This window comes from Aethalodelphis obliquidens, unplaced genomic scaffold, assembly GCF_003676395.1.
Source record: "Aethalodelphis obliquidens isolate GAN/ISIS:26980383/991018 unplaced genomic scaffold, ASM367639v1 scaffold38, whole genome shotgun sequence".
NCBI classification, from domain to species: Eukaryota; Metazoa; Chordata; class Mammalia; order Artiodactyla; family Delphinidae; genus Aethalodelphis; species Aethalodelphis obliquidens.
Genome location: NW_020837982.1, coordinates 17,450,140 through 17,475,732, shown reverse-complemented (window position 1 = coordinate 17,475,732; position 25,593 = coordinate 17,450,140). Strand labels below are relative to the sequence as shown.

Sequence of the window (25,593 nt, the reverse complement as noted above, 5' to 3'; positions counted from 1 at the left end):
GTATATATATAGTATGTATGTGTGTATATATATAGTATGTGTGTGTACATATAGTGTATGTGTGTATATATATAGTATGTGTGTGTACATATAGTATATGTGTGTATATACATAGTACGTATGTGTGTATATATGGTATGTATGTGTGTGCATATATATATAGTATGTGTGTGTATATATATAGTATGTACGTGTGTATATATATACAGTATGTGTGTGTATATATAGTATGTATGTGCATATATATAGTATGTGTATGTGTATATATAGTATGTATGTGTGTATATATATAGTATGTATGTGTGTGTATGTGTGTATATGTATAGTATATGTGTGTATATATAGTATGTGTGTATATATAATGTATGTGTGTGTGTATATAATGTATGTGTGTATATAGTATGTATGTGTATATATATAGTATGTATGTGTGTATGTAGTATGTGTGTATATATATATATATAGTATGTATGTGTGTGTACATGTGTGTATATGTATGTATAGTCTTTGTCCTGGTTCCTGGCACAGAGCTCCTAAAACCCTTGCAATTTCCTGAGTGGCAGGGGCCAGAGCAGCATCTTTTGTTATTTATAATAAGCCTCTGATTTCAACCAGGGGAAAAGTTTATGGTAATGAGGTGACTCTTGCAGAGTGGGGCTGGTTGCCAAAGAAGCAACCACGGAACTTCAGCCCCACTCCCCAACCTCTGGGGAAGGTGGAGGGGTTAGGGACCATCAAGCTAATCACCAATAGCCTATGATTTACTCAACTGGGCCCACGTGACAGAACCATAAAACCCCTAAATGAAGTGGTTCAGAGAGCTTCTGGGTTGGCAAATGTATCCATGTCCTGGAAGGGTGATGCACCCCAACCCCACAGACAGAAGCTCCTGCACTTGGGACCCTTCTGGACCTTGACTTATGTACCCCTTCACGTGGCGGTTCATTTCTATCCTTTACGATATCCTTTATAATAGACAAATAAACATAAAGTGTTTCCCTGAGTTCTCTGAGCTGTTGTCGCAAATTATTGAAAGAGGAAGGGGTAGTGGGAACCCCTGATTTATAGCTGGTTGGCCAGAAGTACAGGTGACAACTTGGGACCTGTGACTGGCATCTGAAGTGGGGGGACAGTCTTCTGGACTGAGCCCTTAACCTGGGGGGGTCTGCAATAACTCCGGGTAGTGTCAGAATGAATTAAACTATAGGGTACCCAGTTACTGTCCACAGAGAATTAGAGAATTGCTTAATGTGGGAAACCCACATATTTGGTGTCAGAAGTGTTATGAATAGAGAAATGGTTTTCTTTTATTTATATCAAGAATAGCTGGCCTCAGAGATGTGTAATTGGGAAAAGGAGTATTTTAATAGCTTTCTGAGATAACTGTGGATATATTCTTCTTTGATACTATACCAAAACTTGAAAAGTGGTAGTTTCTTAAAGGTTAATTAGAAGGTGGAATCTGAAACCATATAATGAACTTGTTGTATTCTGTTACATTAATATCTATTGGTCTATCTCCCATGTTTAAAGAGTCTTTTACTCATGATTGATTTTATAGCATCATATATTTTCAAATATTGTAGAAAATACTGGTTTGCTGACTTATGAAGATCTTACAAATGTTGATGCATTGCATCATACGGTATAAAAAAAATCACATCATTAATATCACAATGATCTTATCAGAACACTCTATAAAGCTGTTAGAGCACACGGTGGTGAATAGAAGTTTTCCAAATTCTAAGTTTCACTTGTAAACTTAAATTTTACCACTGGGCAACCAATACTGTCAGCTGTTTTCCACGAAATGACACCGCATTTTATGGGGCCAGAATTACACTGATGCCAAAACTAGACAAAAGCAGTATAAGAAGACTACAGACCAATATCCATCTAAACAGATGCAAAAATGCTCAACAAAATATTAGAAAATCAAGTCCAGCAACATATAAAAAGACTAATACACCACAACCAAATGAGGCTTACCCTGGGAATGCAAGCTTATTCAATATTAAAAAAAAAAATCAATGTAATCCATCATATTAACAGACCAGAGAAGGAAAACCACATGGTCATATCAAATGACGTAGAAAAAACATTTGACAAAATTCAACACCATTCATGATTCAAACAGCAACAACTCTCAGTAAACTATTAAGAGAAGGGAACTTCATCAACCTGATAAAGGGTATTTACAAAAACCCACAGCTAACCTCACACTTTATGGTGAAAGACTGAATACTTTCTAAGATCACGAACAAGACAAGAAACTCAAGCAATCTACACAAAAGCTCCTAGAAATAACAAGTGAGTAATAAGGCCACAGAATAGAAGGTCAACATATAAAAGTCAATCATATTGATATTTCTATGTACTAGCAATGAAAAACACTAGAAACAAAAAATTTTTAATCATACTATTCACAATAGCACCAAATAACAAAACACATTAAGGATCTGTATGCTGAAAACTATACAATGTGGAGGAAAGAAATCAAAGACCCAAGTAAATGAAGACACACATCGTATCTGTGGATTTTAAGGCTCAATACAGTTAAGACATAAATTCTCCCCAAACTGACTTATAGGCTGAACACAACTCCAATAAAAATCCCAGCACGGTTTCTTGTAGATATTGACAAGATTATTCTAAAATTTATATCGGGGGCGGGGGGGGGGACTTAGAATAGAAAAAACAATTTTGAAAAAGAACAAACTTGGAGGACTCAAACTATCCAATCTTAAGACTCACTACAAAGCTATAGTAATCAAGACAGTGTGGTACAGGTAAAGGAACAGACATATACACCAATGGAACAGAACAGAGAGTCCAGAAATAGACCTACACAAATATGGCCACGGTACAAAGGCAATTCAATGGCATAAGAGTAGTCTTTAACTAATAAAGTATGGAATGATCCATATGTGAAAAGAAAAAAAAAAAAAAACTTGACCTAAGGGCTTCCCTGGTGGCACAGTGGTTGAGAGTCCGCCTGCCGATGCAGAGGACACAGGTTCGTGCCTCGGCCTGGGAAGATCCCACATGCCGCGGAGTGGCTGGGCCCGTGAGCCATGGCTGCTAAGCCTGCGCGTCCGGAGCCTGTACTCCGCAACGGGAGAGGCCACAACAGTGAGAAGCCTGTGTGCCGCAAAAAAAAAAAAAAAAAAAACAACTTGACCTAACCACCACAGCTTATATCTCACAGGAGAAAATCTTCATGACCTTTGATTAGGCTAAGAGCTCTTATGCATGACTCCAAAAGCACAATCCATAAAGGAAAAAAGTTGATAAATTGGACTTAATCAAAAAAGTCCTTTTGGTCTTTGAAAGATACTCTTAAGAGAATGAAAAGTCAAGCTATAAACTGGGAGAAAACATTTGCAAGTCACATAGCCAATAAAGGTCTTATAACCAGAACATATAAAGAACCTCAAAATTCAACAATAAAATATTGGGAAAGACTGGAACAAGTTACCGAAGATACAGATGGCAAATATGCACATGAAAAAACATTCAACATCCTCAGACATTAGGGAAATGCAAAGTAAAACCACAATGAGATACCACCACACATCTATCAGAATGGCTAAGAAACCCCGCAAATAAACAAAAAGCTGATTACACCAAGCGCTGGCAAGGAAATAAAGCAACTAGAACTCTCATATATTGCTGCTGGGAATGCAAAATGGTGCAGCCACTCTACAAAACAGTCTGGCAGTTTCTCATATAATTAGACACACATTTAACACATAAATCCACTACTAGGCATTTCTCCAGAGAAATAAAAACTTTTGTCCACACAAAAACCTGTACACAAATGTTTAAAGCAGCTTTATTCATAATCAAAAGCTGGAAACAATCCAAACGTGGTTCAACAGGTGGATGGATAGAACATCCATACAGCGGAACTTAGCTATAGAAAGCAATGACAGAAACAACATGGGTAAACTTCAAAGCCATTATGCTAAGTGAAAGAAGCCAGTCTCAAAGGCTACATACTATATAAATTCACTTATATGGCACTCCAGAAAAGGCAAAAAAAAAGAGACAAATAGATCAGTGGTTGTTAATTGCTGAGATAGAGGGTTTAAATACAAGGGCGACAGAACTGTTCTTCATCTTGATTGTGATGTGTGGAGTTAAAGAAACCTCAGCTAAAGTTGGAGTGGGGACAGGCCTATAGGGTGAGCTCTCACACCCCGCGAGGCATCCTCATTACCCCAAACAGGAAGAGACCAGCACCTATGTCTCAACACGAAGGAGTTGTCTATTCTATCATCCAGCAGGAAGAAGAAAACTTTTCTCTGCCCCAGGGCAGCCTAGCCAATCAGACACTGTAGCAGCCCAACCAATGAGAAGGCTCCACACTTTGGACCCCCCCAGCTTCCTCTGATGGTCTCCGGTTACTACCGGCGCCCCAGCTTTTCCATATAAAAAAAGCAAGCTCCCCTTCTCTGGATTTGCCTATGGTCCACCACAATTCGCATATCTCAAACTGCAATTCTTCTGGCTATTTCCAAGTAAACTTGCTTCTGCTGGTAAAATGACTGGCTATTATATTATTAAAGTTAACAGATGACAGTTACAGGAATCTATGCATGTGTTAAACCTCACGTACACATCAAAAGGTGTCAAATTCACTGCATGCAAAATTTTTAAATAACAAAAAATGAAAAACTAGTACTCTTTTAATTACTCCACTGCTATTGAAATAAATTAACACCAAAACAAATACAGTTTCCAAAAACAATAAAGTGTATTACAATCAAAGAAACAGACTTTGGACTTTCATTTCCAGAAACAGGCCTCACTAGATGTTCAAAGAAACACTTCCTAATACTGAATTCTCCCAAAATGCTTTTGAAAACTACATCAGAGGTTGTGGGAAATAGTGAGAAACAGAAACAAGTACAAGCAGGCTCCTTATATGAAAGCTTTGGGACCACTAATATTTTAGCATTCGGAATTTGAGGTTTTTACAGAGGTAACGCACTGTGTTTATATATACCATTAAAGAAAATTTTTAAGTCTTTATTGAATTTGTTACAATACTGCTTCCGAAGTTGTAACCACTGGACTCCCAGGGAAGTCCCTATATATACAATTTTAATACCCCAGCAGCATGTGAGACGATCGCATTCATGACTCTGCAATAAGCTCACGTCCCTTCAGGTCAAGTTTTGTTCATTTAAAAAACAACTTGTGATAGGCAAAGCTTTCTGGATTTCTGGACTGCAGACAAGGAATTGTGGACCTGTAGGAGTCAGTACAAATCAAGATGGGCAAAAGTACAAGAGAGAGGGCATTCACCTGAGAAAAACCACCAACTCCAAGAGACTTGAGGCTTGCACTTTCAAGGGCAGCTGCCCAGGGCCCAAACAGGGTAGATTAGACCAAAACCAGGCAGAAGGCCTTAAGAGTTTAGGGCCTGGAAAACCCAAGACAAAAATTCAGTTTTAAGTGATAATGGGATAGTAATGAAGCTGGCCCCAGAAGTATGGCAAAAGCAAATGCAGGGGCTTCCCTGGTGGCGCAGTGGTTAAGAATCCACCTGCCAGTGCAGGGACACGGGTTCGAGCCCTGGTCCAGGAAGATCCCACATGCCGCGGAGCAACTAAGACCGCATGCCACAACTACTGAGCCTGTGCTCTAGAACCTGCGAGCCACAACTACTGAACCCACGTGCCACAACTACTGACGCCCGCGTGCTTAGAGCCCATGCTCTGCAACAAGAGAAGCCACCGCAAATGAGAAGCCCGTGCACCTCAAGCAAGAGGAGCCCCCGCTCGCCGCAGCTAGAGAAAGCCCGCGTGCAGCAGCGAAGACCCAATGCAGCCAAAAATAAATGAATTAAATGTTTTTAAAAAAGCAAATGTAAATACACTCTGCAATAACGCAATTTAATCAGAGTCCTCAAAGAATTACCAAAGATAAAAATCCAAAGACATATATTCACAGCCAAAACCCGTTAAAATCACAGGCTACCAAGAGTGTGAATCTGAAGAAACAAATAAATGCTGATTCAAATACACAAAAACTGGGATATTGGGCTTCTCAGATAATGAATATATGTTTAATAAATTTAAATAAATAAAAAATAGGCTCAAAAGTGGGATGGAGGGCTAAAGGACTAAGAAACTAAAAAACGACCAGGCAAACCTGAAGAAACAACTTCTAGAAATGAAAAATTCACTAACTTTTAGATTAAAATAACACGTTAAAGACTGACTCAATAGCAGGTTAGACCCATTTTAAGAGAGAATCAATGAACTAAAAGATCTGAAGAAGTCACCACCAATCTGAAAAGGCTATATTATGTATGATTCTAACTACATGACATTCTGGAAAACGCCAAAACTGTGGAGACAGGAAAAAGATCAGTGGTTGCCAGGGTCAAATCAGCAGGTATACAGAGATGAACAGGTAGAGCACAGAGGATTTTTAGGGCAGTGAAAATGTTCTGTATGATACCATAATGACAGTTACATGTCGTTATACATTTGCCCAAACCCAGAGAACATACAACACCAGGAGTGAAGCCTAAAGTAAACTACGGACTTTGGGTAATTACGACGTGCCCAGGCAGGTTCACTGAGGCCAACAAGTGCTCCACTCTGGTGGGGGATATTCACAGTGGGGGAGGCGACGCAAGTGCGGGGGCAGAAGGGTACAGGAAATTTCTGTACCTTCCCCTCAATTACGCTGTGGACCTTAAAACTGCCCTCATAAAGTCTTCGTAGAAAAGAGAAAAGAAAAAAACACACAAGGAAAATCCAGAAAAGAAATCATCTAGACCCCTGAGAAAAGATAAAAGAGAAGAGGACAAGCATGGATTGGAAGCTGTCTAATCAGAATTCCAGGAGGTGATAATTGAAAAGTGAAGAGCCTGTAATTTCCAAACGAACAGAAAAGAGAAAGAGGTGCTGTTGTTGAGATGCCAGGGCTTTAATCCCAGCTCCCACCTGCTGTGTAACCCCGGAAGTCTCCTCCACCTGCCTAAACCATGGCTTTCTCACATGTAAAACGGGGTAACTGCCTACCTCACAGGGATGCTGTGATTATTCCATGAAATCCAAGTACCCCCCTAGCACAGAACTCAATTAATGTCACCTGCTGGCAATTAAAAAATAATTTTATCTGCAAACTACAGTAAAATAGTAACAAAACTAAGACTGTGGCAGGGCTGAAATCAGCCTATCTGGGTAAGGATCTGATTTCAAAATCTGTGGAAGGGAAAAAGCAGCATGACCCCTGACCCTTCTTCATTTGTTAATTCTGCCAACGTCTTTCTTAGAGGATCCAATCACTGTAGACAGCCCTTCTGTTCCTTTTTCATACACTGACCCTACTCCAGGGCACTACCCAAATACTCCCAAATCTGCAAGTGAGTGTGGGAGAAAACTATTCCAACCCTTTTATTCCCCATCTCAAGTTTCACTTTGTAAACAGATTCAAAAATTTTTTTAAAAATACACAACAAAACAGGATAAAGGGAGACAAAAATCACACACTTACTTTTCATTAATTTTCCTGATAATTCCTTTAGTGGAGAAGAGGGACTATTTCTACTGGCTACTATAAGTCTGGAGGATTCCTGGGTTTCCACGGAACCTCGATGAGCTCCTGTTCTGGCCATTTCCAGGTGGAGAGAATGGGCACTGTCACATTCCTGGGAAAGCAGCAAGTGATTCTGAGTGTTGCTAGTTCTATTATTCAGGTCAATTCCTTCCAACTGGGCTGAGCTAGAATCCTCCACTCTCTTGTCAAGAGAGTCGGTTACAAAAGCTGCTGTAGTTTCGTGCTTTTTAGAAGGAGAGACAGGTTCAGCCAGTGAGCTCTGCTTCACCGTGTTCAGACTGTGTGCTCTTATTCGGGACCAAGTTGTAGAGTGAAAACTTTCAGCCTCTAACCAAAACTTAACCAAATGCTCCATTCTCCGAAGTTCCATGAATTGAATGAAATAAGGGAGGACAACAGTGTCATGCAAGACTTGTTCAAGGGTCTTTGAAAGACTTGATTTGGTCTCTTGAGTCTGGTAGTCCAGACAAGATCTGCCTAAAAGAAGCAGAAGAGTTAGCAGTTCAGTAACAGACAACAACCGCCAAAACGTACAATAAAAATACTTAAACAACTCAACCTCATTAAAAATCTCAGAAAAGCAAATTAATAGAAGATAACATTTTTGCCTGTCAAACTGAAAAATGTTTTTTTAAAAAAATAACAAGCACTAACCAGGGCATAGCAAAACGGATGATGAGAATGTAAAATGGCAAGACCTCTTTGGATTTTCAATCCAGTAACTCCATTTCTAGGAACTTATCCTGAGGAAAAATTGTGGATGTGTGGATATAGCTAGAAAGATGTTATGAACTCTTAGCATTATTTATAACAAAATAAAGAGCTAGCTCTGCGATTTTATCTTGAAAAGTAAAACCAAACTTAATAAAACTTAATAGAAGTTTATTTTATAGTTAACTAAATTTAGGTTATGATTATAACCACAAGCTAATTATCAGAATAAAGAAAAAAATAAAAAAATTTTAACTTTCACAGCATGACATAAAGAGGCTCATTTTCATAAAATTCATCAGTTTTTCGAAAGGGCTCTTCTTAATCCTTTGATGTTTCTTCTGAAGCACTTCGTGTATCATCATCCTTGCTAACTATCCTACTGTCAATGTTAACGAGTCCATCTCTGCCAACATCTCTTTTCATGCACTTCAGGAAATCCCGATCCATTGTAAGACTTTAAGCACTTTTTTAAATCAAACTTCTAATTTTGAGATACTGGCAGATTCATGTGCAGGCAGAAGAAGTAACACAGAGAGAACCTGTGCACCCTCTACCCAGTTTCCCCTATGGTAGCACCTTTCAAACTGCAGTTCAATATCACACCAAGATACTGACGCTGACACAATCCATCAACCGTACTCAGATTTCCCCCATTTTACCAGCACTCACTTGTGTATTTAGTCCTATGCAATTTTGTCCCATGTGTAGATTCGTGTAAACACCACCAAGACACGGAACAGCCCCGTGACACAAAGGTGCCTCATGCGGCCTCTCACAGCTGCCTCCTCCACCCCAGGCAACGGCAAGCGCTCTTCTGTCTCCCATTCTACCTCTCCGCCATCCCCAGAACGGAGAAACATTTCTCTCTCAGCATAATCCCCCAGCATAATTTCTCTCTCAGATTCGCCCAAGCTGTTATGCGTATCAAGAGCTTGTTCTTTTTTTTTTACTGCTGAGTAGTGTTCTGTGGTATGAATGTACCGGTTTGTTTACCATTCACCTGTTGAAGGACATCCAGTTTTTGGCTTTTAAGCTGCTATGAACACTGGTATACAGGTTTTTTGTGGACATAAGTTTCCATTTCTCTGGGATAAATGCCTAAAACTGCAATGGCTGGGTCGTATGGTAACTGCATGATTAGCTTTGTAAGAAGCCGCCAAACTGTTTTCCAGAGCAGCTCTACCATGTTACATTCCCACCAGACATACGAGTAATCCAGTGACTTACAATTTTACTTTGTGACCAACACAAATGTCATTTGCAGTGCACTGCTGAGGGTGACCCACAAAGACTGACACCTCAGCTCTGAATACACACAAATGTTAAGCAGAGAGAGGTATCAGAAGAGGGACTAATTTTAGTAAAGGCGATCCATTCATAGATTTTTTTCAATTTATGATAAACTGACATACAATTTTTATAAGTACAGAAATTTGGGCAACAAATATTCAGAAAACAAGGATCTCCTGCATATCTTTTCTTTTTTTGCGGGGAGAGGGAGGAATTATTTTAACATAACAGAGATCCTACTATACATACCACTATGTGACCATCTTTTTTCACTTTAACATATCTTAGACATTTCTCAATGTCTTCTGAAGGCTTTCATATAGCTACACAGTATTCCAGAGCATGGGCATATCACAGTTGGATTACTTCTCTATTAATGGATATTTGTATGTTGTTCCTAATTTTTTGCTATCGTAAACATTACTGCAATGAATAGCCTCATACATACTTGTACATATATTTTTGTGCACATATGGGAGCATATCTGAGGGCTACATCTTATACTTTAACTTTCGATAAATACTTGCAAACTGCCTTCCAAAAAATCTTTACCAATTTATACTTCCTCTATACAGAAGTGGCTATTTCTCTGCATCTACATTAACATCCCAATTATCAAACTTTAAATATTTGCCAGTGTGTTAGGGGGAACATTAACTCATTATTTTAATTTGCATTTCACTAGTATTACTGCAGTGAGGCAACCTTTTCATATATTTAGTGGCCAAATGTATTTCTTTTTCTGGAAATGGCCCATTTTTCTACTGGGCCTGCTTTTTATATTTATAGAAACACAACATGGAGTCATCCATTAATTACACTTATAGCTGTTACTTCAGTTAAAACATTTTTTTCAAAGTCCCATCCAATTACACAGTTCGGTATCCTTTGGCAGGAATTTCACATATTATACTCAGTTCCTCCTCCTAGGAAGTTAACAAAAACTCAAAGTCACTTACCCAGGTCACCAAAATGAGCGGCCTCCATGTGGCTGGGCTGCTTCTTAAGTGTTGCCGTCCTACTACTTGAAAAGGAGTCCATGTTGGCAGAAATGGCATTGATTGCAACGTGACTTGGTCCTGCAGCCTCCAGCAAGGCATGATTTTTAGTGCTTTTTTGTGGGGAATGTACGGATATTGAAGCTATAATTTTTCAAAAAATTGTTAAAAATTAAACACAATTTGATAGTCTAAAACTGTCTCCTAAGAGGGCTTTAAGGGAACTTGAAAAATTAGATTTTGTAACACCTCTCTTAAGTACATACACTCAACAAAAATACTTGGGGAAATGGTAAATTAACCAAGCAGCAGAAAATTGGAAAGAAATGTCCTACTATTATTTGTAATTCTCAAAATACTGTGCCAAAAATGTAACTTAAAAGAGAGATCGGGCTTCCCTGGTGGCGCAGTGGTTGAGAGTCCGCCTGCCGATGCAGGGGACGCGGGTTTGTGCCCCGGTGCCCCGGTCCGGGAAGATCCCACATGCCGCGGAGCGGCTGGGCCTGTGAGCCATGGCCGCTGAGCCTGCGCGTCCGGAGCCTGTGCTCCGCAACGGGAGAGGCCGCAAAAGTGAGAGGTCTGAGTACCGCAAAAAAAAAAAAAAAAAAGAGATCTTTCTTTGAGTTCTCTTTGAGAACTCTACTGAAGACAGAAAGTACCAAAGGCAGCAAACATTCTGAAACATGGACCCTTTTCAATTCCTTAATACTTGCTTGCTGAAGGAACAAAATTAAAATTCCAAAATAAAAGCTTACGAGAAAAAAATTAGAAAAATACTCTTCAGGAAACTTATTTTACTTTTTAAATGAGTAACAAAATTCCACCGTCTAATAAAAACTGATCAAAGTTCAAGCTGCCTAAAGATGAAGCATACTTAAAAATTCACATAATATATTTTCTTTAGTAGCCTGAAGAAATATTAGTATCATCCTTTTGACTTCAGAATAAAGAGGTTAGTCACCAATGTGTTAGTAGGAAATCATCAACTCCATATTATAATACGGTCAAAGTAACCCTATGAACTTGTTGCTACAGCTGAATTAACATTCCACCTATCCCATTTATTCTACACAAATATCAAAGACTCTCATGAAAGGTTTTTAAGAAGTTTTGGTTTTGTGCATTGCTATATAGCAAGAAGGCTAGAAACATACAGGTCACTGAGCATTCCACACCCTCAATATAAATACTCTCAGATGACTAAACTTCTGTCTACTAGCACCACTTATTTTATTGAGCGGTCAATTTATGATAAATTGGTCAACAGATAAGTGCTCTCAATCTTAGCAAACGGTTCCCGGACACAGAATCTGAGTGATACCACGTAATACCTCCTATGAAGAATACATAGTACTGTAATTCAATCTATTACTGTGAGATGTGTTTACAGGATAAAGCAGATGAGAATGTTTATCTTAGGCATATGTATTTATCAGTCATTCAATAAGAGCTGGGAGAATTATGCAATGGAGTTGTCTTCAAATGATTTTTTCAATTTTAGAAGGAAGTTGTTTTTTGTTTTTATTTTGATGATAAATTGAAGGGAGCAGAATCATTTTGGTAGGTTTATAAACAATAATATCTAGTTTTTTTGTACAGACAAGCTACAAATACCCTGCATCAAGAACAGTGAGACTTTCTGATTGTTTCCTAATTAGACGTGTATGATGATGTGAAATAATACTAACTCATCTGTGCAAGCCTTCTTCTCTCTTTCTTAATTCTGTTAGAGCCACCTCTCTCACACTCACCCTCTTAGCATCCCACCCCCAGGCCTCGTGGTCCCTTACTCTTCCCCCTTCTCCTCTCCCAAGAGCTCCTCCCTCTCCTTCTCTTTAATGCGCATATCAGCGCCCACGGGGCCAGACAAGGCATCCACCGCTCCTCTGCTTCCCAAGGTTCTCTGTTCTTCTTTTACTCCTTCTGCTGGAAGGCACATTTATTCTCAAACCTTCAGTTATTACTAGAGCAATCTTTTCCAAGCTTTTTTTTAGCTGTAAGCTCCCCCCACCCAAATAAACTTAAGTGGGACCTTGATATGTCTGTAGAATAGATAAAACTTTAGCTAAAACAGATATCTAAAATCTAAAGTGTTATCTAAAATAGACAAAACAGAGTTAACTGTAACTCTGGCTGATTCAAGGGGAAAGTCTCACACATGCGCTTGATTCGGGCCCTCCCAGCGCCAGCTCCAAGGGCTCACCCCTGCAGAGCTGGAGGCAGAGGGGACCCTGACCCGATCTCAGGCTGACCTCTGAGCTCAGCTTCCTGCCTGTGGCTCTAATTATTTGCTTCTAACCAACCTCTCATTTGTCATCTTTACCACCTCAAGACCAATTTTTCCAAACGTCAAACTTAAAACATCTTCTTCCAGACTAATTCTCCTCTCATTTCCCTCTCTCTGTCAATCCACCAGTCCCTAAAGCTCAAGAGCTTGGACCCACTCTTCTCACTATACCTGTTTGCTTGTCAAGATCTGTTGACTTTTCCTTCAAGATACTGACCTGTTTATTTTCAACACCACACCCTTAGTACAGGCCTTCTTGTATCACAGCAAAGCACTTCTAGGGTCTCCATCCTACATGACTCTTTCAGACTAACCTCTATAAATGCCATATGTAAAGCATCAACATCCTGCTCAAAAGCCCATAGTGGTTCCCTGTTTTCTCTGTCTCAACTCTTTTCTGGTCTTTAAGACCCTCTACAATCTGACCTCAATCTATCTTAAAAATTTCCTTTTAGTAGTCTGAAGGTCCTTCTGCCCAGTATATCCTCAAAGAAATAAGAAGCTGGGCTGGTAAGGGAAAGAGGAAGAATTGACTCTTTCATTCAAATCCTTCTTATCATTCAAATTTCATACACATTAAGTCTCATTTCTATAAAGGCTTCCCTATGCTCCAGAAACCATCTGCTGATCTCAAATTCCTTTGAACTCCCTGTAATACTAATAACTAACAACTAATCCAACATATCAAGGGCCTACTCTGTTAAAACTAGATGGTAATAGCTACCAATATAAAACCTACTATGTACAAGGCACTGTACTGGTTTCTTTTCTTTCTTTCTTTCTTTTTTTAATAAATTTATTTATTTTTGGCTGCGTTGGGTCTTCGTTGCTGCACGTGGGCTTCCTCTAGTTGCGGAGAGAGGGGGCTACTCTTGTTGCAGTAGGCAGGCTTCTCATTGTGGTGGCTTCCCTTGTTGCGGAGCACAGGCTCTAGGCGTGCGGGCTTCAGTAGTTGCAGCACATGGGCTCGGCAGTTGTAGCTCGCGGGCTCTAGAGTGCAGGCTCAGTAGTTGTGGCGCACGGGCTTAGATGCTCCGCGGCACGTGGGATCTTCCCGGACCAGGGCTCGAACCCATGTCCTCTGCATTGGCAGGTGGGTTCTTAACCACTGCGCCACCAGGGAAGCCCTGTACTGGTTTCTTGATGTACTTTTTTGGGGGTACATTATTTCATTTATCTCTCACAATAATGCTACAAGACCAGTATTTTCTTCATTTTGGAGACGAATACACAAACAGAACAAAGTTAAGTGCTTTGCCCTAAGTCAATAAGGTAGTAAAGAGGCATTTCAACAGGCAAGATTTCAACCTCGGTCTGCTAGACTATAGAAAATCACTCTTTTATCTGGTTACTTGGACTGTAGAATTATTGTGCTTAAGATAACGTGTGTAAATGGACGTCTCAAGGGCACCTCCCAGCCACCATAGCAAAAAGGAACAGGTACTGGCCCAGTGTGGTTCTCCACCAGCCACAGTGTTAGGCCTGCCAGAAAGCTGGGTGCCAGGCTTAGCTTCCTCGCCCTCATACCTAATCGAGAACAAAGCTCTACCTATTCCACCTCCCACACGGCTCTGTCCAGGTCTCTTTATCTCCACCACTGCTGACTGAGCCCAGCCATCTGTGCATCATCTGATTCATGCTCCTCTTCCTACCACCAATTTGTAAGTTCACCGAGGGCAGGATCTGGATCCAAGTCTTTTTTGTTCACTGTTACAGCCACAATTTTTGTCTAACACCTAGAACAGAACAGGTGCTCAATAAACCATAGTTATTATGATTTTGGTTTATTTGCTACTGTTCTGGGTCTGAGTCTGTCCTTCTAATCAGACTGCAAACTTCTTGAGGGCCTGTTTCCCTGCTGCGTCTGTGTTATTCTAAAGTTAAGGCAGTGGGCCTTCCCTGGTGGCACAGTGGTCGAGAGTCCGCCTTCCGATGCAGGGGACGCGGGTTCGTGCCTCGGTCCGGGAAGATCCCACATGCCGCGGAGTGGCTGGGCCCGTGAGCCACGGCCACTGAGTCTGTGCGTCCGGAGCCTATGCTCCGCAACAGGAGAGGCCACAGCAGTGAGAGGCCCGCGTACCGCAAAAAAAATAATAAATAAATAAAAATAATAATAAAGTTAAGGCAGTGAATGTGAGCACAGACAATGTACTGTCATAAATAGAGTACAAGCATGGAGTGTTTTAGCCTGGGACAGATTGAGGAGTTAGGTAGGCCAATCCCCTTGTTGTACAAATGAGGAAAGTTCCCCCAGGTCACACTGTCGGAGGCTGGTGTGCCTCGGACATCAAAGTCCCTCCTGCTACTGCAATCAAGGTTAGACTTCACAAGCCTCTGCTTGCTGAGGGCTTGAAGTCTTTACCAATATCAATCAAATTCTCCTTAAAAAAGGCAATATGAACCAACTGGGTTTAAATTATCAGAAATAAGCAGAAAATAAGGCTGTAAGCTACCCTGCTTCTTCCCTAATCTTACAAACCTCTAAGTTATTGATTAGTGTCCCTCTGGAGCATATGGAGTTACTACTCAATGCTAGCCACACAACATACAAACATTTAAAAGAAAAATCTAAATAAGTGTCAATCTTTAGAATTCACGTAAATAAATTACACCTATGAAATTTGCACGTAATGGTCATGAAAGTAATTTTCGCTATAATTTTCCCTTTTCAATTTTTGTACACTGACATAATGAAATCAGTCAAAACTACGCAGAGATTACAATCTTAAAGAAACATGCTCTTGCCTATAAATAAGGACAATATATTGACTCCAATAAAGGACTCCAAATAAACTTTAGGTTAAGGCCATTCATCCAAAGTAATAAGGAAGTGAAAACTGTAAGCATCCATACTTCCAGATAAACCACAGAAAACCAGGCTTCATAAGTCAGTGGTCAGACTACTCAGTAAAGAGTATTTTTTGCTTTTTTTTTTTTAAATACAGTCAACTAATTGCTTTTGGGGAATAATCAAATGTGTGATTAGTAAGGACGACACTGGTTCACTGAAATCACTAGGACAACCAATAAATGCTTAGTAAAAGTCTATTATATGGTGGGTGTTGAAGAGTACATAAGTTAACAGGGAAATGTGTCACAGTCATAAGTAATTATAAAAGAAGGCAGAGACGATTAATGGCAAAATAAGGGAGAATGTAACAGGATGAAAGAGTTCATCCCTGCAACATGCTGACTCACCTTTACCTGACTTGACATCTGAGGTCTTCTCTTGTTCTTTGCCTTTCACTGGAAGAGAAGAGATCACCATGACCAACTTCTACAGCCAGAAACCCCCTTCCAGACCTTGTAAAAATCACACCAGCTCTATTCTGACACAGGTGAGTGTGTTCAAAGTTCCGCAACATCGGGCGAGCTGCCCTGGAGCGGGGCAGGGCAGTTGTCAGGGGAAGCTTCTCTCAGGAAGTGATCTTTGAACAGCATTTGGTCAAGTACGCTCAGAGCTTAAGGAGAGACAAAGTCAGAACACCTGGGTTCAAATCTGGGCTCTGCCATTCAATAGCCATGTGATGCTGGACAAGTTACTTTAATTCTCTGGGTCTCAACTTCCTTCATTTACAAAACTAGGTCACTGTTATGAGTTAGTAAAGAGTCATTTCAACAGGCAGGATTTCAACCCTGGTCTGCTAGACCCTAAAAAAAATCACTCTTTTACCTCTGGTTAAAAACTCGGACTGTAGAATTACTGCGTGGTTAAGATAACATGTGTAAATGGACATCTCAAAAGCATCTCCCAGCCAGCATACCAAAACCGAACATGTACTTGCCCAGTGTGGTTCTCCATCAGCCACAGTGGAGACTACCTAATAGGGTTGTGGATGAAAACATAAGTACTTGTAAAGGGCTTACAAGAGGAGCTAGGACACAGTAAACTTAAGACGCTAGTTAACATTATTACCATGTGCCACTCACTACTAGATGCAATCTGAAGAAAAAGACAGAGTTCTCTGGTTGTGTAACATCTCTGACTTCCTGTGTATCCCTGCCACAGCATCAAATACAAATATTCTAAACTTACAAACATTCTAAAACTTCTACTACTCAAGCCTTAACAACTGTCTCTTAAAAAATTATACCATTTCGGGCTTCCCTGGTGGCGCAGTGGTTAAGAATCTGCTTGTCAATGCAGGGGACAAGGGTTCAAGCCCTGGTCTGGGAAGTTCCCACAGGCCACAGAGCAACGAAGCCCGTGCGCCACAACTACTGAGCCTGTGCTCTAGAGCCCGCGAGCCACAACTACGGATGCCCGCATGCCTAGAGCCCGTGCTCCGCAACAAGAGAAGCCAACATGATGAGAAGTCCACACACCACAACAAAGAGTAGCCCCCGCTCTCCGCAACTAGAGAAAGCACGCATGCAGCAAGGAAGACCCAACGCAGCCAAAAATAAATAAATTTTAAAAAAATTATACCATTTCTCCTCTATTACACAAAACACTGGAAATTCTAATGCAGACACACTAGCAAGATCACATGCAGGAAGGAAAGGGCATGGTAGCTCAAGCCAAGTGAGAAACTTACGGGATCTGACACAGCCCACTTTACTTTTCTTATGTTTTTTCTTTTTTATAAAATAATTAATTAATTAATTAATTTTTGGCTGCGTTGGGTCTTTGTTGCCGTGCACAGGCTTTCTCTAGTTGCGGCAAGTGGGGGCTACTCTTCGTTGTGGCGCCTGGGCTTCTCATTACAGCGGCTTCTCTTGTTGCAGAGAACGGGCTCTAGGAGCGCAGGCTTCAGTAGTTGTGGCACGTGGGCTCAGTAGTTGTGGCTCACGGGCTCTAGAGCGCAGGCTCAGTAGTTGTGGTGCATGGGCTTAGTTGCTCCACGGCATGTGGGATCTTCCTGAACCAGGGCTCGAACCCGTGTCCCCTGCACTGGCAGGTGGGTTCATAACCACTGTGCCACCAAGGAAGCCTAGAATTTCTTGAATATTCTATGTATGCAATCATATTATCTGTGAATAATGACTCTTGTTCCCTTTCCCTCACAAAACTTAACTTTTCCATCTTTTTTTCATGTGTGTGCTGTTGTGAAGACTATGCTAGCTTTCCTTCTGTTTGTATATCCCTGATATGTTTCTCCATCCTTTTACTTTTAACTTTCCCATGACCTTTTTAACATTTAAACAGTACAGGAAACCAATCTGAAGATCACCATCTTTTTATCGTCTGGGTTAACCCATTTCTTTTTATTGTGATTACTGCTCTTTATTTCTAAAAAGAACATTCTTAAAACTCTAACTATGACGACGAATTTGTTGACTTCTCCTGGTAATTCTGTACATTTTGTTTTATACCTTTTGAAACTGATTTAGGTACAAATAAGTTCACAGTTTTATCTTCCTAGTACCCTTTTCGCTTCATCATAATTTACAGGCCTTCTTAGCCCTAATGGTATTTTATGCTTTAAAGTATTTCATCTACCACACAAACTTTCTTCTAGTTAACATTTGCCTGATATATCTTTGCATCCATTTATTTTCAATTTCTCTACGTCCTTATGTTTTGGTTGTGTCTCTGGTAAATAGGTGCATTTTGGCTTATTACCCAACTTGAGCCTTCATCTTTTAGTCCATCTTTATACAGACTTTTGTTAGATTTTTTAGCCATAGAGATTTTATTCTATTTATATTTAAAGTGGTTTATTTCTGTCATCTTATTTTGCACTACTTCTTCTATAAGAAATAATAATTTCTTATTATTATGAAACATTTAAAACAAAGGCAAGACTAGACCTTAATATGAGGAACACTCAGGTTTAGCAAATCTTAACATTATGCCATATTTGCTTCAGAAGAATTTTTAAAAGACATAAAACACTGCAGTTACAACTAAAGTCCCGCCCTCAACTCATTCCCCCTCTTCCTAGAGAAAAAAATTTCAGAAATGGAATGTTTATGGTTTCCATCATTTTTACCCTTTAATATATTTATGTATTCATAAACAGGTTATAGCATTGTTTGAAGGTTTTTAAACAAGTGGTTGTGCCGATTGCCATCTCCAGCTGCAGTGTATCCTAATCAAATCTTGATACAGCCAGGCTTTAATCCCAACTCCTAAGGTCTTCTCAAGAACTTCACTCTTGCAAGTAACCTCTTCGGTATCATTTTCTCCCTCTCTACCGGATCTTTCCTAGAACAAACGCGCTTAGCATCTTTTATCTTAAAAAAACAACCCCCCCACCCTTACCCCAATGGCCCCTTCCAGCCCCTTCCCCGTTTACCCCTCCTTTTTGAAATATTATCTTCTCTTAGCTTCCATTATATCGTACTCCTATATCACTGGCGTTTTCTTGTGATTCTCCTTTGCCAATGACTCATGTTCCTCAACTTCTAAAAGCTGGATTAACCCCGGAGCTCTCTCCTTGTCTACAGCATGGCAGGAGATTCTACCTGGCCGCTGTAGAGGGTTGTAGAGGGTTCTACCTGGCCTTCCTAGTAAGAGGGTTGTATCCTGGCACACAACTGGCTAGCTTCTCTCCATCTCCCAGAAGCCCCTGAGTTAATTAACTGTGACCATATGACTCGGTCCTCAGCAATGAAGTGTGAACAGAAGAGGTGTGTGCCATTTCTGGCCAATGCTTCTCTTTCCCCTTATCAGGAGTCAGAAAGCTGACAGAAGGGACTAAGATCTGGCTTTGATCACACAGACTATACCCTAAGAGAAAGAGGAATAACACAATGGGAGGAAAACGATGCCTGAATGATCGTGAAGCAAAGCCACCTGATGACCAGGGACTTGGATAGTTACACAAGATAGAGATAAAGGCCTACCTTGTTTGAGCCATTGTACTTAGTGTCTCTTTGTCACGGTACCTTAGCCTTTCAACACAACTAATTCATATCCCATATGTACTCCACAGATGAGCTCATTTAGGCCTGTGTCTTTAACCATCATTTATGCAAAATACTTCTAAGTCCAGATTCAGCACTCAAATTCTGATCCCCTCCCAGAACTACAGACCTGTACATCCAACTGCCTCCTTGACATATCCACACGGACGTCCAAGAGTTTCTGCAAACTCACAACTGCCAGAAGAGAGCTCTGGACTCCTCCTACCTCAAGCTCTAAGCTTTCCAAAGCTTTCCCAGTTTTCCTTCACTCCAATCATCTACTCAAGTCATGCTATCTCTATCTCTAAAACATGCCCCATTGCCCTCCACTCCCAGCACATTTCAGCCTTCTTTCTGTCCTTGAACAAACCCTGCTCTTTCCTGCCTCAGGATGTTGGTATTACCAGTTCTCTCCAGCCAGAATGCAGTTCCTTTTACCTTTGCAAGGCTGGCTCTCCTTCCGCATCGAGACCTCAATTTAAATACCATCTGCTCAGACAAGCCTTCCCTCACTATCCAAACACAAATTGTCATCTGGCGATCTGTTCCCACATCACTGTTTAAATTCCCTGCACAGCACTTATTACTTCCTACTTTAATTATTCAACAAATATTTACTAACTTCCTAACTATATCCCAGGCACTAATCTAGACATGGGGATACAGCCATGAACAGAAATCATCTTCCATCCTAATAAAACACATAGTACAGCAGATGGTGACAAATGCTACAGAAAAAATAAAGTAGGGTGACGGGATGGGAGTGCAGGGCCTGGGGACTACAATCTTAAGCAAGCTAGTCAGAGAAAGCTTCACTAAGATGTCAATTAATCAAAAACCTGAAGAAGATGGGGGACAAAATAGGCACATATCTGTGGGAAGAGGTTTCCAGGCAGAGAGAATAAGTGCAAAGGCCCTGAGGTGGGAATGTACTTAACAACAAAGAGGCAAATATAAATGGAAGAATGATGGAGAAAGAAAGCAGGAGATGAACACAGAGAAGAAATGGGACCTAGATTATGGAGGGCCATGTACAGAAAGCCACTGAGGGAATCTGAACAGAGGTGTGGCAGAATGCATTTCGAAAATACACCAGAGGCATCAAGAATGGAAGAAGGCAAACCAAATTGAAGCCTATAGTAAAATAATCCTGCTTCCTTGATCTTCACAAAACCGGCTTCCTCTTGACATTTAAGCTGAGATCCGAATGACATCCCTCAGAGGACTTCCTTAACCACCCAACCTAAATAGAGATGACTCCCTAGATCAGGGCGCTAATGGTCAGGGATGGTGAGAAATGGTTGGATTTGGGTATATTCTGGGGTAGACCTAACAGATCAGATATACAGTAGGAGAGAAAGAGGTTCAGGAAGGTATTAAAGTTTTAGCCTGAGCAATTAAAAGGCCAGAAATGTAATTTGTTAAGATGAGAAAAAGTGATGTACAAGTTTAGGAGGACTAAATCTAAGGGGAAATTTTAGATACAGTAGGCTAAAGATTTATCTATTAGACATCTATTAGGTAGAGGTATAAAGTGGACCAATGGCTGGATACACAGTCTGAATTCAGGGCAGAGAATCCAAGCTGGAGATGTAAATTTGGGAGTCATCAGCAGATAGGTGGTATTTAAAAATGGTATTCAGAGACTGGATGGGATCCCTAAATAAGACCATCTCCAGTTTCTATTCTTGCCACATCCAGTTTCCAAAAGGCATCTAGAATGATCTTTTTAAAACATAAAAAGAGATCAAATCACCCCTCTTTAAAATTTTAAAAGTAATATTGTTTCTGCACTTGGAATAACACCTAACCGTGACCTACAAAGCTCTGAATCATTTGATCCTTGTCTACCTCTCTAAGCCCAAGTCACAGTGGGCTTTTCTTTCTTGAAGGGCACCAAACTCTTACCTCCCAGCCTCTGAACACGTTATTCCCTGTGCCTAGAATGCTCTTCCCTGGCCTCTGTATGTTACCTCCTGCTGTTCCTTCAGCTCTAAGTTTCAAGGTCACCTGCTGAGGCCTTTGACTAACATCAAACCGAAATATGTTTCTTCTCTCAAGTTCTTTTATAACACTGTATTCAATTTGTAAACAGAGAGAGGGAGACAGAGAGAGGGAGACAGAGAGAGGGAGACAGAGAGAGACAGAGAGAGAGACAGAGAGAGGGAGAGAGAGAGAGAGAGAGTGAGAGAGAGAGAGAGAGAGAGATTGATTTATTGTCCGTCTACCCCAGCAGACAACAAGCTCCATGGATATAAGGATTTTGTCTTGTTCAGTGCTTAATACTGAGCGCCTAGCACAGTGCCTGGCAAACAGTGGACGTTCAAAAGTATTTGTTGAATAGAGACAACAGTCTATTGTGCAACATGCAATCTGCCTCATTATACACAGAATGCTCCCCCCCGAAAAAAACACTACAACTAACCATTCCAACACTCAAACAAATTAGAGAGCTATTAACTATACCAAGGTACCTTACCAATAAAGCTTCCTTGTACCATTTTACCACTTTCATTCATTCAGAGTGCTTTTCATTCACTCATCATGGTTTCATTCACTCATCACAAGGCATCAGTTATTAAAACTCTGTGCGTACTTAAAAGGAAATCTTTAATTTATAGAGTTGAATGGGGCCTTTAGGAATCATTGAATTCTCAGGTGAGAGAGGAAAGAGGGTTAACATTTTTCTGTCCCAGGTGACAGAGTTAGTAGCAGAGCTGTCACGTGAACCTAAGTCCCTGATTTAGTTTAGTGCTTTCCCCAAAACCCGTTTTTGTCTGGTAAATTTTCCCGGAAGCAACGAGAATCGATACAAGAACCACTAATCAACCCAGAAGGCCCACACTTGTCCACTCTGGATACGTACAGGTAACGAAACGCCAACAACCTTACCCAGGCTCAAAATCAAGCTGCCTCTACTCAAAAACTGGGGAGCTACTCCTGAAAATCAGAAATATAAGCAGTTTGCTTCTGGAGTTTGGGTGCCAGGACTCAGTAAACTTGCTAACCCATCAAATGAAGGAGTCGTTTTCGTTAGGAGACTTTTAGCCATAAGTTAAGCACTGTCACTTCAGGAACAGCAGAATCCCGCTCCCCCACCCCACCCCCCGAAAAAAGGGGAAACTGGAAAAGAGCACTAGTTGAAGAAAACAATTTTTTCACGTGTTGCTTGACATAAACCCCTCAATATTCTGACAAGTCCGAGACTTCCGTAAAGAAACTACGGAAGGAATTCCCTTCTTCTGGTACAAACGCACACACACGCACCACCCCGCCCCCGAAAAGCTGTGTGTCCGCAAAAGGCACCACCCCGCGCGGGTCCCGGCACACACTTCGGAACCGGCTGGGCGCCCGCCCGCCCGCGCGGAGGCCCCGCTCCCTCTCGCAAGACCGCGGGCGCGGCGCACAGAGCGTCCTTCCGCGCCGAGGCCTCGGCCTCGCCACCACCCGCCGCCCCAGGCCCGGCCCCGCGCCCGTCCGCGCCCCTCGTTACCTTTCCGCCGGAAGAAGGACATGGCGGGGCCCGGGTCGGGGCGGAGGGCGCGGGGGGACTGGCGCGGAGAGGGCCCGGCTCCCCTCATTCAGCAACCGGCCCGGACTTCCGGGTCCACAGCGGCCGCCGCGCTAGGCCGAAAAGAGACCCGTCTTCCGGGTGTGGGCCCCGCCGTCTCTTGGAGACGTGCCGGTAGCTCCCGCCGCCATGTTAACAACAAGCCGCCCGCCCGGAGTTCCGGTCCTTCCCCGCGCGGGGCTTCACGGGAGGCCGCGCGCCGCCCCCGCGCCCCGCCCGCGGCGGGGCGCGCCCGCGCCGCCCACGTGACGCGCGCGCGCAGCCTGCGCTCGGTCCGGGACCCCGTGGCTCTCGCGGGCTGGAACTGCGCGGGCGCTCCCCGAGCCGAGCCAATCCTCCCTGAAGCGGGGCCTCTGCCACGGCCAAGTGTGGCCAGGGCACTGGCGGCCAGAACGGCCGCACCCCCGCGGTCCCAGCGAGCGGACCCTGGAGCGGGCCTCGAGATGCGGGCCAGGTCCTGGGATGCGGACTCCGGGCACCACCTGCTCTGTGCTCCTCCGCGGTCCCCGCGACCTCAGCCGTGGAGGAGGAAAGTGGGCCTACTACAGGACGCGATCCCTGCGAACGCTCAGCTCTGAAAGGGCAGCGACATAAAAGCCTCGCCATTATTTACCGGACGGAGTCCAGTGGGTCATCCTTCTAGCCTCGTTCAAATGCCATTTTCCTATGAACCTCTGACCTCCCTCGCCCCTAAAGCAGAGTGACCAGCCTCCCACCCGTGGGGCCCCTCCCACAGGACTGCGTAATCCCTGTAGCTGGGCGCTCCTGCGGGGGAGGAGCCTGTAAGATCAATAAATGGGTTTTTCAAATCTGACGTTGATCAGGTGACGGACGGAGCAGCAGAGGTCCAGAGAGAAGGGGCAACTGGTCCCAGATTATTAAGCGTGTCTGTGTTGAGACTGCAGTTGGGACTGTAACCAGAACCCGGGGTCTTTTCACCATACAATCAGAGCAGGTTGATAGATTTGTCTGGGTTCGGGGCAAGTAAGGTAATCACAGCTGACGCGTATTGAAAGTTCTCTGAGCGCAGGTGCCAAACCCTCCAGATTGATGATGGTCCTTGGGGGTGATCATGGTATGGTGGAAACCGGACACACAAACATAACCTGCCCAAGGTCACGTCCTAACTGGAGGCGAAGCCTGGACCTCAAAGTCGGCTCCAGTGCCAAGATCAAGCCTCGCCCTGGGTGGGGAGAGTGGCCGTGCGGGAACAGGAGACTGGCCGCGGCTGTGGATGCCCGAGTGTGACCCCGACCTGAGCAGGTGCTGGGAATGGATCCCTGTCTGACGGTGGAGGCTGCAGCGGGTCCGAGCGGCTTCCCCGGGTCAGCAGTGCGCTGACACCAGCCTGGCTCAGGGGGACCACTCTCTGCGGTCTGTGGCCGGTGAAACCCCGGATGCTGCCCCTGCTCCTTGGAAAGGGAGATGAGGCTGACGTCCAGGGCGAGCGGGGCTGGGGTGGGTCTCGGTGGGTTCCCACTGGGTCGGTGTAAGGGGTAAGGGGCATCTGGCGGGGACCTGAGCGCAGGGCGGCTACCCTTCAAGCTAGAAGTGCGGCGCCCTCTCTCCAGAGTCCACAACCCCTTGTCAGGGCTGTTTCGTGTTTGTTGACTGGTTGATTGGTTGGAACGAATGGGACGGGACGGAGGAGTGCAAGACAAGCCCCGAACATCTCCGGGACGGGAGCAGCGCACAAGGGGTGCGGGGTGGGGGAAGCACTCCAGTCCCTCTAAATCTCCTTCCTCTTTTCTTCAACTACGCAAAGAATCAACTTAAAAGCAGGGTCCTATCGCGCCTTCCAGTGTGAGCTCTGTTCCGGAGACCCTCCTAGCAGAAATTCTGCAGCTGCCTTTATTCCCGAGACAGCTAAATGCATCCCAGTCAGCTAATAATAGCCGTCATTATTTATACAGTACTTATCACATGCTCTCAAGGGACTGAGTGATTTATAACCACAATCTTAGGTAATCCTTCACCTTCTCCCCCACAAAAGCCCTTGTGAGGTGGCTACCATCATTACCCCCAATTTACAGTTGATGACTCCGAGGCTCAGGGTAACTTACCCAGGATCACAAAGCTTAGTCAGGGGTTTCAATCACCATCAGTCTGACTTCAAGGCCATTTGCTTGTACCACTTGCTCCTGTCTTTCCCTCCACCCGCTGCTAATTCCCATTTATCCCACGTTCCACCATGAGATGTCTATTTATTGGGCAAGAATGAGGGGATGAGAGATAATTTAGCAGTGCAGACGCCTTCTGAATCACCACCTGTTAAAGTGTTTATATGCTTAGGGAAGCTT

General features: G+C 42.8%; 1 protein-coding gene across 7 annotated transcripts in view; it reads right to left on the bottom strand.

Annotated features, from left to right (window-relative positions):
• The window catches only part of AKAP10 (A-kinase anchoring protein 10), a 54,164-nt gene extending 30,729 nt beyond the window's left edge, over window positions 1-23,435 (bottom strand). For 3 of the 7 annotated variants that reach the window (XM_027131138.1, XM_027131143.1, XM_027131144.1), the window contains exons 1-4: window positions 23,216-23,433; window positions 16,069-16,116; window positions 10,545-10,727; window positions 7,519-8,058 (exon numbers count right to left, since the gene is read on the bottom strand). In XM_027131138.1, the coding sequence (XP_026986939.1) occupies window positions 7,519-8,058; window positions 10,545-10,727; window positions 16,069-16,116; window positions 23,216-23,303 (859 nt within the window). In that variant the 5' untranslated portion in view covers window positions 23,304-23,433. Of the gene's footprint in view, window positions 1-7,518; window positions 8,059-10,544; window positions 10,728-16,068; window positions 16,117-23,215 lie in introns of all 7 variants that reach the window. The other 4 variants (XM_027131140.1, XM_027131142.1, XM_027131139.1 and 1 more) reach the window with 4 other exon arrangements.
• Window positions 23,436-25,593: the final 2,158 nt, after the last annotated feature.